At 47.6% G+C, this 17,783-nt stretch overlaps 2 protein-coding genes across 2 annotated transcripts; both read left to right on the plus strand.

Moving 5' to 3' along the window:
* The first annotated feature begins 28 nt into the window (after positions 1–28).
* LOC135806226 (uncharacterized) lies at positions 29–7,431 on the plus strand. The gene is made up of 4 exons (XM_065320385.1): positions 29–431; positions 3,817–4,022; positions 4,540–4,814; positions 6,839–7,431. Exons 1-4 carry the CDS (start codon positions 198–200, stop codon positions 7,030–7,032), a joined length of 909 nt encoding a protein of 302 aa, XP_065176457.1. The 5' UTR covers positions 29–197; the 3' UTR covers positions 7,033–7,431.
* Positions 7,432–13,493: 6,062 nt separating this feature from the next.
* On the plus strand, positions 13,494–15,319 carry LOC135806227 (very long chain fatty acid elongase 3-like). The gene has a single exon (XM_065320386.1). The coding sequence runs from the start codon at positions 13,729–13,731 to the stop codon at positions 14,527–14,529; it is 801 nt and encodes a 266-aa protein (XP_065176458.1). The 5' UTR covers positions 13,494–13,728; the 3' UTR covers positions 14,530–15,319.
* The last annotated feature ends 2,464 nt before the right edge of the window (positions 15,320–17,783 follow it).

Consider the following 17,783-nt stretch of genomic DNA (forward strand, 5'->3'; position numbering starts at 1 on the left):
CTAAGTAGTTCCTTGCACTTGGTGGGAAAACAGGGAAAAGACGAAGACTAGTTAGCCGTTTAGTAAGTTTGTTAGTTTGTGAGGTCTGGACAGGAGTCTGCTCCTCCATCAGTTTTCTTTGCGGCAGCTGGTCGAGGCTTTTTACTGTCTTGAAGTGTTGTTGCTCCCTTCTCAGTTTTCTTGACAGCCGTATAGCAATGGCTGCATTTGCAGTACTTGTCGGGGCCAGTGCAGTATTTCTGCTGGCGTCCGTGCTGGTTGTGAACGGTCAATTCAACCCGAAACTGGAGACTTATCGTGTGGTGACTGAATACGCCTCTACTGCCAGCGGATCTTCGTGCACGGAGTTTGAGAAACTCTTTGCCACAGGTGCGAAGGTCTTATCGCCCGTGGGCACAACAGCTCAAACTCCCGCAGCATTCTGTGCAAAGGTATGAGTGACTATGACTGTCTGTGTTGATTATTTAGGCGAGGTCGACTGCGTAGTGACCATGGTGACATGTCGAAAGCGGCAGGCCTGTGACCAGGTGACCTGTCCACATAATGTTTTCGATTTTGTTTTTGAATTTTTTTGGTTGAATTTTCGCACTTTTAAATTTTTCGAATTTTGGTACAGCCAGAATTGAATTTTGGCTATTTTCATAGGCTACATGAGGCGTTTCAACCCGGGTTGAGTTCGACCCGGGTTGAGTTCAAACCGGGTCAAAGTTCAACCCACCATGAACATACAGTCCTGCTCGATGAAACCCAGTCGCGTCACTCAAGTTTTCGCCTTGCACCTTTTCGCAGCCCAGTGTTCGCAGGTCTAGGGCTGTGCAACGCCTGGCGCGGCGTGTACTTGAGGGACACGACTGGATTTCGTTGAGCAGCACTACACATGCACATTGACTGGAGCGTTTATATGACGCATTGCGCTTGCCCCGGGTTGACCAAGGGGAGGGTTGAAATCGACGAATCGTACTACCGTACTACTGACAGTACTGTGCGTATTTCGCACCAGTTTGCACTGCACAGGCAAGTTTGCACTGCACAGGCAAGTTTCGCATGAAAGCAGTCACGTGACAATACTGGACTCTAGAAGTGGACTTTTGGCGGCAAACCAGTATTTGAACCAGGTCAACTGTCTTCATGTAGACACCCACCTATTTTTTCCATCATAATTATAGACTTTCAACCCGGGTTGAACTCGTCCCGGGTTGAAAGTTCTCATGTCAACACAGCCTTAGCCTAATGAATCATAGTAATGACGGCTGTTTATGCGGGGGGGGGGGGGGGGGGAGGAGTAGCACAATACGCGTAGCCGCACCACTAGTACAGTACCTACCACCAAGAGTACATAACCCCCCAGAGTGTGCAACGCCTGATCCAGCTCTGCATAGGGTCTTGGTCGAGCGGAATCGGATCTTTGCGTCATAATACCGTACACATCTGAGGGGAACCCGGGGAGTCGCGGGTACTCTTGGATCAAAAACAATGGTGCCCTGCCTCGAGACCGGCCTTGCGCTGGTGTGAAGTGTACGCATGACATCAGAAGATCCGATTCCGCTCGACCAAGACCCTACACAGAGCTGGATCGGCGTTGCACACTCTGGGGGGGGGGGGTTATGTACTCTTGCTACCACTATAGCACCTATTATGACTACTGTAGAATCCCGCGGATAAGCCCCGGGGCTTATCTGTTTCACAAGGACATTTCGGTGGGCTTATACGCGGACACGGGCATACGCCGACACCAACATTGTGCTATTGAAAAGTACCAAGGAAGTGAGAAGTACATTGCTGGAAATCACTGTGCAAACAAAAACAATCGATGATTGTGTTGAAATGTACAACAAAAATTTTAACCGTACATGTACTACGTACATGTACGGTTAAGACCTAGGCCCATGGGCTTGTACAACGAAGCTTCACGATGTTCGAACGCGGGTGGGCTTATCCGCGGGATTGTATGGTATGTTTCTGAAATAGCATTAGTAATATCACTACAGTGTCCATGAACCATAGATCCACATAATCTTGACATAATTGTTCCAGTGGAAGAAACCACGATGCAAATTTGTTGCCCTTTTTGTACAGCAGTCCGCAGTGTTACCAGTGTCCCCATCAATGTGTGTGTGTGGGGGGGGGGGGGGGTTCTTTACAAATAACCCCACACCATTTGATGGTACAAAGCAGCAAGGCAGCACTGGGACATATGGAATGGCAGGAGTAGGGAGAGGCAGGGACAGCTTTGTTCACCATACAGGGATGAATTTACTGTCATGTTTTTGCATAGCGGTTTTTTGCTATGCAAAATCTCAATTGCGTAGGAGTCTTTGATATTTTGATTAGCACTTTTCTTCGAAAGTTGGGTAGTTGCCACATCGTTCTTGTTGTGAGTGATTCCTGAAAAGGTCCTTGAAGTACTTGTATCCACAAAAACAACGACTGAAAATGCTAAGACCACGGAGGGACATCTCGCGTTCCTCGCACACCAGTCAACTGCACTGTGTGCATGTTACTTGACAGCGTAAGCTAGGCATGGATAGCCTGTATGTATCGCAGTTTTCTGCAAGTCACTGTGATTTTTGAGTAGCAGTAAATCGATGTTGCATAGCAAACTGCGATGCGATACCGGATAAATTCATCCCTGCCATAATTATGGTCTCGGCTTCTTTGTGACCAAAAACTACAGAGAATGTGCAGGGGTGATTACGGGGCAAAGTGTACATGTGTGTGTGTGTGTGTGTGTGTGTGTGTGTGTGTGTGTGTGTGTGTGTGTGTGTGTGTGTGTGTGTGTGTGTGTGTGTGTGTGTGCATGTGTGCATGTGTGTGTGTCTGTGCATGTGTGTGTGTATCTGTACATGTGTGTGTGTGTGTCTGTGCATGTGTGTGTGTCTGTCTCTGTGCGTGTGCATGTCTGTGTGCACTGCCTGTGCGTGTGCATTGTGCTCCCTCATGTTGTGCACACAGCCCTGCTTTGGGTACAACTCTCTGGCGGTCACTTTGCATTGCTTGCCAGAGTAGCGTGCTAGTATTGAACATTGTGGTGGGATGTGAAACTCTCATGTCGGAGCACTGGATAGAGAATGTCAAGGCAGGCACACACTATTGGGGTTCTGCACTCTTGCCTATAGGCTACCGTTGAATCCCGCGGATAAGCCCACCCGCGTATAAGCCCATGCCCGCGCATAAGCCCAGAGTTTGTTCGAACATCACAAAGCTTCATCGTACAAGCCCATGGGCCTAGGTCATACCGAGAGTCCATAAATTATGACTCTTGGCCATACCATGTACATAGTACATGCACATTATAGTTTTTTCGTACATTTCAGCACAATCATAGATTGTTTTTGTTTGCACAGTGGTTTTCAGCAATGTACTTCTCACTTCCTTGATACTTTTCAATAGCACAACTTGGTGTCGGCGTATAAGCCCATGTTCTCATATAACTGATATAAGCCCATCGAAATGTCCTTGTGAAACAGATAAGCCCATGGGCTTATCCGCGGGATTCTAGGGTATGCGATTACATCATCAGTTGAGATGCTTTGGCAAAGTCACGGTACAGCGCTGCACTAGCGACTCACTCTGTATACAAAGCGCCTGTAAGCGGTTCTGGAAGTCTGCTGACTCAACATTACAACTTCTTTCGCGTAATCTCCATACAAATGCACCAGTCTGGTGGCCAAGTGCATTGTTTCATGTGCCATCATGGAGTCGTACGACTCTGTGTGTGCTATACCGGTGTATGTATGTTTCGCGCTTTCTAAATCAATTTTCACTGCCGTCATTCCTGGGTATCTGTGTACATGTGTTGTGTGTCTGTTCCAACAGAACAAGGAGATGTTTGCAGGCATGGGTGCTTATCCACGCGACCTGTGGCTTGGCAATGTGACCGGCGTCATGCACGTGGCTTTCTCGCTGCACGTTCGCGCCGTCAGCAAGGTGGGCTGCTTTGTCGACTGGCCGTCGATCCTTGTATTGGAGTTTGAGAAGGACGGCGAGAAGGTTTTGTCCTGGAACCATTACTATGATGATGGGTAAGATCCGGGACATTCACGTTATTTCCACATTATTTTACCGACCGTTGCATTAAATTTTGGGGGCTGAATGCTGCATGAGACAAAACTCCACTCAGAGCGACCTGTGCAGCCTACGAATGAAGGGGCATGCACTCGGATAACATGGCCTTCTGCACCCACATGTGTAGCTCTTATGGATCCTCTAATCCGGGTAACGAACGAGTTCTTATCTTGTGCTTGTGTGAAAAGTATGAAAGGTCTCTAGTAGTTCTCTATACAGTACATTGACTATCAGTCTGAAAGTCTGAAAGTCAGGGTAATTGTACGTGAACTCTTTTGACTTATACGTGACTATTAGTTTGAGGGGGTGAAAATGGAAAAAGTCTGAAGAAATATTGACTGTCACCACCAGGACCATAATTTATATTGAACTGTAACGTAAGTTAGGGATGGGAATTACTGACTCGGCGGTGTAGGTGGACGCTGCTGGAGTCCACGTGATGATTCCTATTTTGCATCTATTTTGTTCGCTCAGCTGGATCGACGCTGCCATTCGCTGTCGGTCGAACCGTACAGCAGCTCCGGAGGAGGCGAAAGAATCCGTTTCCAAGCCACTGGCATTCAATATAAAATCGATGTTCTACTCCAACGTTGTCACGTGGACCACAGGGGCATGCAGTGATTGGGCAAGTCAGTTTAGTGCCAGCGGCAGTGTGGAGTCGCCTGTTGGACATGCTCCAGTTACGGGACAGCTGGGCATCATCGATTTCTGCACCTTCTTCAAGAAAACCTATCCCTCTTTCGGAGCTTGTGAGTAACAGATAGATACATAACTTTGTTGTTTGTGCTTATCGCATGACTGCATTTGTGGAGGCCAGTTGTGCATGATTGTACCCTATGCTCAATATCAGTACATGCTCTGCCAAGAGTAATGTTACATCACCCCCTAGAGTGTGCAACTCCAGCTATGGTATCTGTGGCAGCAGAACTTCACATTACATGACACACCCGTACACATTATGATTCAAGCAGATCTCCTGCTGCACAACTGCAGCTCAGTTGTACGCACTATGCCACTTCCAGCCGCTGATCTGCATTTTAAAACTATGATGTAAGGCGAGACCAAAAAAATAGAGATTCCCGGGCCCTCCCGCACCAAAATCGAGCCAAAGCTAATTTTTTTGGAACAGTTCATGTACATGTACAGTACTGATCATGTGAGTAGATTTGTGACGTGGAGTCACACAAACCCTGGCTTGTACGACTCCCTGAGGCCACACTGAAGAAGGTCTGTGGTTCGACTCACCCGACCGACCGTACAATTTCAGCCCGACCGTAACTTTTTTTCGGCGGGCTGTCGTGTGACTGACGTACGTGGACTGAACACGTCCACGTCTACGTGCTGTGCAGCGTGAGTCTGCGGACGCAGGCGGATTCTTTTGGACTTGACTTGTACTTGTAGTTGTACTGCAGTGCAGTGCAGTGAGTGGTACGACTGCTGCCTTGTGCTGGTAGTAGAGTCTACTCGATACGACCACCGGCAGACTGGCGAGACTTATTTTGAAGTGACCGTCCGGTTGAGAGTGATTGCCTCGTTCCAGATCAAGGACGGCCTTCTGTTTTGGGATGAAGGACAGGCGAGATTGCACTTTCCTCGTGTATTGGGAACGATATTTCACCTGTACCGGTAAGTTGCTGCTCCATGTGTGCAAGCACAGGAAGCGTCGATGGAAAAAGCCCATGTATTCGTGCACGCCGACACCAAACTAGCACTACATGTACCGGTACATTGTACAATTTGTACTTCGAAGTAGTTTCCGAACTTACTTTCAACTCGCATCGTTCTTCATTTGCTTGATGATTTGGACAGTCAGAGTCACCGCTTGAAGTTATTCTCTTCTCGTTCCAGAGCTACACAATGTTTCAAAGTATTGGCCAGTGATCCCTTTATACAACATGTATGGCATAACACTGCGTAATAATACCGATGTACTGGGTGTCTAAAGGCAGTACAGTGTATTTACATGTACTAAAAAATATATTAAAAAAAAAAAATCCGCCCGCCCGCCCGCCCGTAAAAAAAATGTCCATGTTAGTCGAACCACACACCTTCTTTAGTTTGGCCTGATGTACAGATCAGGGCCATTTTTGGCCGAAATACAGAAAAAATGAATGGGTAAACCGCGGACCTGTTTTCTGTAAAAAAAAAGTTAATAAAAATCACCGGAAAATACTGTAAAAAAAGTTCATCATGGCATGCTACATACATTGGAAAAAAGAGAAAAAAATTCGCCCACCCGCACCAATTTCACATGGGTACTGCCCGGGAATCTCGATTTTATTTTGGTCTCGCCTAATCTAGGAATTTTGCCGCGAGATAGGCATCCATACAGAACAAATCAGAAGCTGCGAACTCTTGGTTCCATGCACTCTGTTTGTGCTGAGATCACCATCATCAGTACACCATGGTACACAGCGGTAGTGTGAGGAAAATCATTATGATCATGATCACAAACACGCTCTACTTCAGTGCACCGCTTGCATGTGCATTATTGTGCATACATGTATGCATTCGAGTATGACCGGACATGTAGCCGTGACCCTGGTCAGTTGACATGCCTAACCCAGTGCAGCCCCCGGTGCTTGACCGTGTGCAAGAGGAGGCTGCGTGCTGCATGCATCCAGGAGATTTTAGTGGCCGACGACTTCTCAAATGACCAAGTGGAATGATTGCATGGCAAGACGTCGTGTGTTCATTGAGTGACTTAGGATGTGGATATCAGCTATCTGCTAATTTAAATTGTTTTTGCCTCGCATGTCTTATTCCTACACAGATCCACAAGATCTCTTCATTGCAGATAATGGCACTAGTCTTGCCACCTTCTTCCATATTCGTGCACTTTCTGAGAAGAAATGCCACACTGAATGGCCGTCGATCCTGGTGGTGTCGTTCGACTCAGCTGGCCAGTTGACTCGCTGGCAACACTATTATGATGACGGGTGGAACGATGCCCAGCTGAAATGCTGATGTACATGTGCATGCATCATTGGAGACGGATGCGTTCCAGAGATCTGCCCTGTCAGGTGTGTGTGTGTGTGTGCACCCTAGTTTTGATCTTGTGCTTGTATACACGTTGTTATTGGATGGTCTATCTTCTATTAGTGCAACGAGACATCTGCCCTATCAGATGCGTTTTTGTTTGTGTGTGTGCACGTGCATGTGTTTGTAGTGTAGTTTTAGTACTACATTCGCATTCAAGTTGTGATGGCTTATCTTTTACTAGATGAAATGAGTGTGTGAACGGCTCTGCGGCGTAATCAATGTGCACTCAATGCTCGGTGATTGCAGCGACCGTGCCTACCTTTGTTTAGCTTCAATATTACTTTTTCTTGTACATGTACTGTGTAATACTATTTATGATCTCGACGCCACCGATCTCAACCTGGACGGAGACTGAGATGAAGCAGTTCTCAAATTTGTGGTCCTCACCCTATTGAAAGTACGATACACACTGCAGATACACAAGCATTTCTGCCTTCTCATCACTAGGCTAACCATACGGCTTGACAGTCTCAATAAAAGATTCAGCTCCACTAAAGTGTATAAGTATAATTAGTTACCAGTCCATGTCACAGCAGGTACTCATGTAGGTGTGCCTCTCCACTCACAGTCTGTGTATCACAAATCCGCAATAGAGTGAAATTTAACTCAGAGTCAGAATCATTGCTTACTGCCTCCATTGGTTTTCCACTGCAACCAATTACAGGGCCGGCGGAGCCGCTCCGGTCGGTCCGGCCATGGCCGGACCAACTTTTCGGCCACCGACGATTTTTTTTACGACGCAGTAACGTTATTGACTGTTGTGATCATCGATTGCATGTACGCGTACTTGCGATCTCGCTCTGATCTTACCGTGCACGCTTGAGGGCTAGCTGTGGCCATGTGGCCTAGCGCCTGTGTGTGGGCGGCGCCTAGGCGCCTGTAGCTGTGGCGCGACCTGAAAGCACGTGCCATGATAATGATGGATACTACATTGTAATTAATTTTGTAGTCTTGAGGGGTTTTCGTCGAGTGCTTCAGATTCTTTTACTGAACGAAGTAGTTTTTCAAAAATTTTCTCGCTGTTTGGTCAGCTTAGCTGCAGTGCATGCTTAGCAGCTATGGCTTCTTCCAGCGAAATATCTGTGCCAGAAGTGCCAGTCCACCCAACCACTTCCTTCGCTTTTCCTCGGCGGGAATTTGGGAAAAAGACAGTGGTGAAGCGCTCTTGTCAGGCGTCATAATTATTTCAAGACATGGTCTTGGTTGACCTACGATCAAAGCAAAGAGACGTTGTGTTGTGTCACACATGTGCAAGTGCTGTGTTGGCAAAAAAACTTGGCCGGACCAACCAACAATTGCTTCCGCCGGGCCTGAATTATGATGGCCTCACTGTTGCAAGGCCCCTCCAAAAGTGAGGCTGCTACATAGTCATACATGTTGTTAGTTTGACAGCATTGTTGTTGTTGTTGTTGATTTTTATTTTGCTTCGCAAGGCCAAACGGGCAATGGTGCCCAATTCTATGGAAGCGAATTTCAAAAGGGAGAGAGCTACGGGGAGAGAGAGAGAGAGAAAGAAAGAGAGAGAGAGAGAGAGAGGGGGGGGGAGGGAAGGAGGGAGATGATAAGCAATTTTGTAGCGTCAACAGAGCGATTTTGCAGTGTCAATAGAGCGATTTTGAAGCATCAACAGAGGGAACACAAAGAGTTCATAACTTGAGCGCACAAGCACGCAGAGAAGAGTAAATGACGTGGTGTGTGGACGGGAAAAGTCAGACAGAGCATTCATTGCAAGGTGTAGGGGATGGAGGCAAGCTTAAATTGCTGGGCAGCCTTGATCTCCCTTACACTCCTTGGGAGAGCGTTCCAGGCCAAGGCTGCCTGAAAGGCCAGGCGAGATCTGCCGGCTTCTGACTGTGCCGAGGGGACAGTGAGGCCCCTGGAAACCTGGTGCCGGGTGGTGCTGCCAGCTGATGGTGAGAATAGGTCCTGGAGGACACTGCTGGCTTTCCCATTGACACAGCGCCACACCAGGACGAGCCGCGGGCCGCTTCTGGGCGTAGCACTCCCGAACTCTGTACAGGGACATCCGTTCGAGCAGAGGCTGAGCAGCATGAAACAAGGTGGAGGACACTGTGTTTGGAAACAGTGACCTTACTACAGTACAACCATCCACGGTTGGTAGAGGCCCCCCCCCCGTCCGTTGGGACCATCAGTTAATTTCATGATTCTGAACCATAATGGGTGTTGAACCCGGTTCTGTACATGTATGTGTGAACTATAACAAGGTGTATCTAATACTAGTATTGTATTCTCAAGTATTGTATTCTTGAGTATTCTCAAGTATTGTTCTAGATTGAGTTATTATAAATACCATAATCATACATGTGGTACTAGTAGTAGTGCCAGAAGCCAGCCTTGCTCAAGAGTGCATGGCGGCCACAGGCCCATAATGCATGTATTTATAAACAATGAGAGCAGTGAAGCATGCCAGCATATGGCACAAGTGTCACCAGTGGCTAGACGTACAGAGAAAAGGGGGAAGTGCATGTTGCTTGTGAACAGTTCTGCCCAGGAAATCAGGAAGCAGAACTCTGTCAAAGCCGGTACTACACGTGTAGATGAGTTACTAGTACGCCGCTTGTAGCCCCATCACGGGAATCATGGATGGGGGGGGGGGGGGGGGGAGGAAATAATGGGTCACTCAAGCCCGCATTACACGGATGTCCCCCCCCCCCCTCTCAGGGAATTCATTGTCTGGTGACCATAGTGACGGGTTGTTACCAGGTGGTGATCTATGATCTACGCAGTGACCACACTGGCTCCTGTGTATGAGTTTCAGCCTGCGATTCAGGAGAATGCCCGGGGGAGGGGGGTAGATCTACCGTCGTCATGGTCATGAGCCGGGGGTATTGGTGGTGGTGGTGGTGGTGGGGGGGGGGGGGGGGGGGGGGGTGCTGCGGTGGCCCTCCTTACATTGTAGTCCTACCAAGAGTAGCTTATGCACTTTTTAGTCTTGGTCCTACATGTACTGTTAGTACATGACTGATTGTGCATTTAGATCTACCTCCTTTTATTTTGGCTTAGAGAAGGCTTAGTAACCTGAAGGACTGACAGACTCTGCCATGTCAGCGATAACTGCTCCTCATTGATTGGTCCCACTCAGGGAGTCGTAAAATACGACTCCCTGGTCCCACTCGATGGCGTTGGAACTAATTACAAAAAAAGCGGCCAATAAGGAAGGCAATTATTGTATGATTCAAATCAGTCTACAATGAAGTTGAAGACACCACTGCAGCTGTACTCATGGTTGATAAATGTGGTGGTAAAGACACACCTGGCAATAAGGCGGTAAACACACGCCTGCCCAAACACGCTCTCTAAGCTGCAAAGTTCTAGCATAGAGCTCTCCTTCTCACCACCACCACCACCATCAGTTCGCGCCTGGCGCCTAGTCGATGCATGGTTGGCGGTATTATGCAGCTTAGAGAGCGTGTTTGGGCAGGCGTGTGTTTACCGCCATATTGCCAGGTGTGTCTTTACCACCATATTTATCAACCATAAGTACAGCTGCAGTAGTGTCTTCAACTTCATTCTCCCGAGTCAAGCTCCGTATGAAGACATCCAAGAAGAAGATTGCCTGATGAGTCCAGCGGGGACGAAACTTACGTCGCAATCGAGTTATGTCGTTGCTGTGTCATCTTCTATGTGCCATGCGCTACTTGATGTACCAGCCTGCTATCTCGGATACCGCCAACCATGCATCGACTAGGCGCCAGGCGCGAACTGATGGTGGTGGTGGTGAGAAGGAGAGCTCTGTGCTAGAACTTTGCAGCTTGGGCAGGCGTGTGTTTACCGCCATATTGCCAGGTGTGTCTTTACCACCATATTTATCAACAAATCAGTCTACAATCATATAAAATCATTATGGATGATAGAATGAGGCTAGATGCCATTGACCAAAAAGGCATGCTTTCTATTTTGTTTCAGGCAGGTCGGGGGCGGATACATGTACATGTAGTTGGTTGAAACGGTGAAGGAAGTTACTTCAAAGTATAACTATTAGTTCCGAACAGGTTGATGGGCGAGTTGGTGAGTGTGTACATGTACGCGGGGGGGGGGGGGGGGGGGGTGACCTGCGTGCGACCGGCATCTCGGAGGCGCAATGGTACCTGCATGCTCATATCAAGACCGGAGGGTGCGCGAGCTTACATGTAGCGGTCGGAAGCCACCAAGCCAGCCCCAACCAAGAGTGTTCGTCTGTGTCTGCGGCCGTGACTTTCGCTGTCTAAATGACTTATCTCGACACAAGAATTATTACTGCCTCCCCTTATACAATGTGGCTATCATGCCGTTCAACGGTTCATGGCCTTCGGCGATGGGCTTTCCAAAGATCCAGTGTGTGTGTGTGTGTGTGTGTGTGTGTGTGTGTGTGTGTGTGTGTGTGTGTGTGTGTGTGTGTGTGTGTGTGTGTGTGTGTGTGTGTGTGTGTGTGTGTGTGTGTGTGTGTGTGTGTGTGTGTGTGTGTGTGTGTGTGTGTGTGTGTGTGTGTGTGTGTGTGTGTGTGTGTGTGTGTGTGTGTGTGTGTGTGTGTGTGTGTGAATGGCGAGGGGCGTACTCCAGCGTTGCGTCATCTGGATCACGCCCGCAACCACGAACACCATGCGGTCACTGTCGAAGAGTGGTATGGCCCGACACAAGTGCAAAGAGGGGCGCAGCAAGCCGATCGCAGATCAGATTGGGAGCAGGAAATGCCCGGCGTGTAAGAGATGGTTCAGGAGCGCCGGAGGCCTCGCTGTCCATACGTGTCGACCCGACGACGATCGTTCTACAGGCACATTGGCGGACCCTCCTTTGTCTGCGCCCAACTCGGTTGCGGCAGTACCAGTGCCGGCGAGGACTCAGCAACACTACCCTGCTGCCAGGCTCATTGCAGCGCATGTGGCAGATGCTGCCGATCAAAGAGGGGTTTTCAACTCCACAGCTGCGCAAAGTATACCCGAACTCTCGTTGGCCGCTTGCCTGCGGAGCGTGCTGCGTACCGTAACGACCTACCCCATGTCTGTCGGCCCCTCGGATGAGGGGACATGTGACCGTTTAACGGCAATGTTCAGGACAGGACAGGACAGGTGTGTGTGTGTGTGTGTGTGTGTGTGTGTGTGTGTGTGTGTTTGTGTGTGTTTGTGATGGTGCAATCCCAGCACAAGCTGCTATGGCTTCTGCTGTAGCATCGCTATCATCGCCTCCCGCGATGGGCGTCCAATGGGCGTCCAATGGGCGTGTTTGTGATGTTCTCGTTTACAATGTACATGGATGTTCTCATGTGTTGTAGTTCATAATTATGGCTGCTCTTACTCAGTTAGTCGTGCAAGGTGTAAGTGGTGAGACTGTTGCGGGTGAACGGGAGCGCGTATGCCACATGTCACAGTCACTTGATGTTGTGGGCAATAGTAGCCTAGCCTGTCGTACATGTAGGAGCAGCATAAGACCATATTATTGGCCTGGCCTCAGTCTGTATGACCCTAGACAGGGTACATTAGTAATACTAGTGCATACACTGTACGTCCGTTCAGACCCGGGTATAGCTGTATTAATTTTCATCGTGTCAGACCCGGTTGGTGGGATCCAAGACCGAGACCCCCTCTACCCAATGTCGTTGCAGTCTGGGCCACTAATCATCCTACATGTGTCAGTTCAATATCAGTATCACTCTACTGTTGATCTGGCTGTGGTGTGTTTTCCACCTTGCCAAGCATACTTGCACATGTATACTGTACTGTACCTTGATACTTGTCTTGTTCTTGTTACTTGTAGTAGTAAGTTGTACTGTATCTTGATATTATGCATTGTCTACAGCTCAGTAGTAGCCAGTCTGCATGACAAGTAACTAATTACTAAGTTCAAAACTAAGTATCTTGACATACATTGATGGGGCTACTTACGAGACAATGATGAGCCGGATGAGGATTGGATGCCATGATGGGTGAGAAAGCTGATGCCATGATGGGTGAGAGAGCTGATGCCAGCGAGCAATACATGTGTCGGTATGTAGTCATGGCATTTAACTTTTTGGTAGGTCTAATTCTGAAGTCTGAAGTCTAAATCTTTTGCCAGTCTTGGCTACAGAGCTGGCGTACAGGCAGTAGTCGAACAATCTACTTCAGTACTTGCCAACTCTTGGGTCTAAAGAGAAGGCGGCATATGCATGCACCGATGCAGACAGTTTGAGTTTGAATGAGATCGAGAAGTGACACACCTTTCTCCAGCTGGCTAAGCTTGCTTAGCGCTTGTCTCAGGCACTGCACTGCACCATGTGCACTGGCCCTAGCTGGCTAGCATGCAATATTAACACTGACAGTCTGTGTAGTATTCAGCACGTGCAGCGAGCAACGGCAGTGCATGCTTGAGTGCAAGCTGCAAGGGGTTTGGGGTCACAGGGCAGGTAGAGCTCGAGGGGTGTAGCTGCACCGATGGAACGATGATAAAATCACCTCTACGAGTACTAGCTCTCCTTCAGCGTTGGAAGTAAAGACGCACATTGTAGATCTACATTGCACGAGTTGCTGTAAGCTTTGTTTTATCGCGAAATGCATTCATAGGTGGTATTGTGGTTCCTAATACCAGTAGCCTGTTTATCTCCCTTCTTGTTCGGTGACCACTTGACTTAGCAGCGTAGCCGTGACAATGGCATTTCTACTCCAGTTTGATGGCTATCTGAACGACATGGAAGAGCGTTTTTACGATGCTGGTGCGGCTCGCAGCTGGGCAAGAGATGTTACACCTTATGCTCTCTGCATTGTGGTGGCCTATTTGTCCCTTGTGTTCCTGGGTGTGCGATGGATGAAAGACCGTCCGCCGTTCAGCCTGCGCCGCACGCTGGTGCTGTGGAACGTGGGCCTGGCCTGGTTTAGCATGTTCGGCACGTGGCGGGTTGTGCAGTTTGCGGCGCGAAGGACAGTGCAGGGCAGATGGATAGATGTGATCTGTGATAAAGAGTCTTTCGAGGCTCATGAAGGCGGATTGTGGTCGTTCATTTTCGCCCTGTCCAAGTTTGTGGAGTTCGGAGATACGGCGTTCATTGTGCTGAGAAAGAAGAAGTTGACATTGCTACACTGGTATCACCATGCATCAGTGCTCCTGTATTGCTGGTTTGGTTTCATTGATGCAGCTGCAACGGGCAAGCTATTTGGCCTACTGAATTTGATCGTTCACTCCATGATGTACACCTACTATTCGATAACTGCCACGGGCATGTGGAGGATACCCAGTTATGTGAACATCATTATCACTAGCACGCAGCTGCTGCAGATGGCACTTGGCATCGTTGCCACCAGCATTGCCTACTATCGGCGGGTGAACAACATCGGCTGTGACGTCAGCTACACGCTTATCTATGCTGCGTTTGCAATGTACGCCAGCTACCTAGTGCTGTTCATCAACTTTTTCTACAAGACGTATATTAGCAAGAAGCCGAAGACGAGCTAATGGTTTCAGGCCACCGTGGAATGGAGTCTAGGCAATTTTAATTTATGTCAACTGAACAGTACCACCTTCCAGTATCAACAGGCCGGGTGTGAGGTCAGCGCAACTGTTTGCCAACGATTAAAGACACAGTGCTGTCTCTCTGAGCGTTGCATTATGCGGCTACTTGCACGTCTTAGTTCTCCGCCAAGACTTTGCGTGCTTCCCAGTTCCCACGGCATACACTCATGCACATACATGTACATGTATGTGCAACTCGGCGCACCACAACAACATCTGCAAAGTCGTACAGGTCAACGGCACAAGAACAAAAACAAATCATATGCACGAGACCAGTTCCACTTCTTAGGTAGCTCTTTTTTTCTGGTTTGACAGTCCTTGGGACAAGTTCAAACCCACACTCCGTGACAACATAATTATAGTGAAGGATTGACTTATCGTGATTACGCATTTCTATTGACTTGGCGAAACAAGCCTGGGATGATTGATGTTCAAATTTCCAAATTTCCATAGAAACCAATTTTATCTTTATGTGAAGGCATTCGTTCACTCGAACAGAGAGATGAGCATAACATTTGCCATACCGAGTCACCTTCTGAGGATGCTACTGTTGTTTGACGACGAAATTCATGACCAAAGTGATTCGTATCTTGAAGTACTTCCAATAATACTCGGATGTGTCCCTGCAGGATGATATTATTTATGCGGCCTACTAGTCACTACTGCACTAGTACTTTCTATCATAATTTGTTTTAGAGAAAACCCAAGGCAACCAATTCTGATGCTTCTTTGACATGGCTATGTGCAGTTTGATGTGTTCCGTATTCCTAGAATGGAAGACCGCATGAATGCAAGACTATGGGACCCTTGAGGGAGTAGAACCAATCGTCCATAGGCTATGCCTGAATACCAATCGTCCATAGGCTATGCCTGAATACTCCTGAGTTAGAGTATACTTGGAGTATAGGCTCTGCATGTGCATGTACATGTACATGCACGTCCAGTAGCATATACGGTAGTTACATACGTACAATGTACTTGTAGTCCCACTGTATACAATCATGTATCTGATATCTGATGCACACGTTACTTACATGTACTTGTATTTCGAAGTAGTTGCCAATAATCCCCCAATATAAATGTACAGTACATGTCATCCTCCTGTTGTTACTTGTACCTTAGCACACACTGGTTAGCTATGGCACCTATCCCTACTTGCATAATTTAGTTGTATCCTTCTTTTTGCCTCACCACCCACCTGCTTCTCTTTTATTATAAGTATTCCCTGCACATGTACACAGGGGCGTAGGCAGGGGGGGGGGGAACTTTAGGTGCCAAAGCACCCCCTCAAAAATTTCGATCATGATTCGCAGCTGGTTGAGAGAGACCGTAATGGTAATACGCGGACCGCTGACCGCTGATCACATGTGCAACTCTGCACATTGCGCACTGTAGCAAACCTTGTTCAGGCCAGGAAGTAGTAGCAAGAGTTCATAACCCAATGAACTCTTCGTAGTAGGTATTGTACTGCTGCAGTTTTGTATGATGATTGACCATTTTGCAATGAAACTTCTAGCAAGAGTACATAACGCGTACATAACCCCTGGGGTTATGTACGATTACTCTTGCTTCTACAGTAAATAGTGGATATAACGTGCCCCTTTGATTTTCGATAATTTATCACTATATCCGGTGCATCACTATAGCCGATTTGCATTGTATGACTGACACATGGCACATGACTGTGCATGAAATGATGCGTACATGCCGGAAAAAGCATGAAAAGCAGCCACGTGTACATGTGGCTGCTTACAGCATACAGGAAAGATTTTTCTCTCAATCACGTCTGCTGCCAGATTCATCCAGGCAACACTGGATCAGTTTTGGAAGAAATGAACTAAATTTGAAGAACAATTGTTTTGTGATCATCACTCTTGATCAGTATATACGATATTTTCCTGTGCATTTGATATGGTTTGCTTCCTGAAGCCCATCACAATAAGCGATATATCGGTATAGCCGATAATAGTGTGTATAGTGATATTTTAGCTGTATTTTTTTGTGATTTGATTTTGATTTTGGCGAGTTCGATCATTATAGCCGGTATATTATCGTTACACCCGGTCACTTTATAAACGATACTCACTGTACTAAGTTCTAGTCAACAGTCAAGGGCAACTCCGCTTCGTAGATCTACCTACCGCCAGTACCGGTATACCATTGTGCAGCATTATGTCAGACCTCAGCAGACTAAGCACATGATTTGTATCGCACTCCACATGTTTTGAAAAAAGCAAAGAGTCATATAATTACAAACACGCCATGGGTAGAAGCAAGAGTAGGGGGGCCCCGGGGGGGGGGGGGGGTATGTACTCTTGCCTCTTGGTAGAAGTAGCAACACAGTCCACGGGAAACACACATCAGGCATAGCAGTTTGCTCGCGCTATGTTTTGTATCAGGTACAGTCATGACTCATGACTGTAGTTCTGACGGTTGAGTGTTCGCATTGGAGGTTGTGGAAAAGAAAAGAAGATTCGTTCATGTGTCGGTACAGCAGCAGAACAGTGAAAGTAACGTTGAAGTGGAGTTTGCAGTTTTGTGGGAAATATGGGGTGCGTTTGATGATAAGCTCACCATACGTTGGAAGCAGGGAGTAGTAAATATTACTACTACTTCAGTACCTGGTTGGAGGTTTGCCATTCACTGATTGATTTTCAGTGTCCAATGTGGGGCTAATTTTGCCCCCCCCCCCCCGGCCCCCCACGCCGTATCGCGGATCAAAAACTTTAGTGCATGTACTTTTGTGTGGGGAAAGTTGTAGCACCCCCCTTGATCACAATCCTGGCTATAACCATCGGTTGGCAGAGCCCCTATCTAGTGACCATTTGAACCCTATGTTATGGGGTCTGGCTCTCTCGCTAATCCTTTGGTTTGCAGACTAATATAACCGACTTGTCAGCACAAAAGTCAAAAAGAATGGTTCCACCAATTATATATACATACGTTGTAACGCTGCGTTTCATGCACGTAGCTACATGTAAAATGCTAAGGCAATCATCAGACAACTGATGCTTTTATCGCGGGATAGCTTGTTCTTATTGTGGGGGATACGCATGAGCATGTAGAGGAGGTGTGAGTTATCAATGCAGGGCATGCATGGGAAGAGCGAGTGATAAGAATTACATCACTGGATGGGCATGCGCAGTAGGCGCGAACTATTATTATTATTATTATTATTCGGGAGAATGAAATTGAAG

The sequence above is a fragment of the Sycon ciliatum genome, chromosome 1 (genome assembly GCF_964019385.1).
Source record: "Sycon ciliatum chromosome 1, ocSycCili1.1, whole genome shotgun sequence".
Taxonomy (NCBI): Eukaryota; Metazoa; Porifera; class Calcarea; order Leucosolenida; family Sycettidae; genus Sycon; species Sycon ciliatum.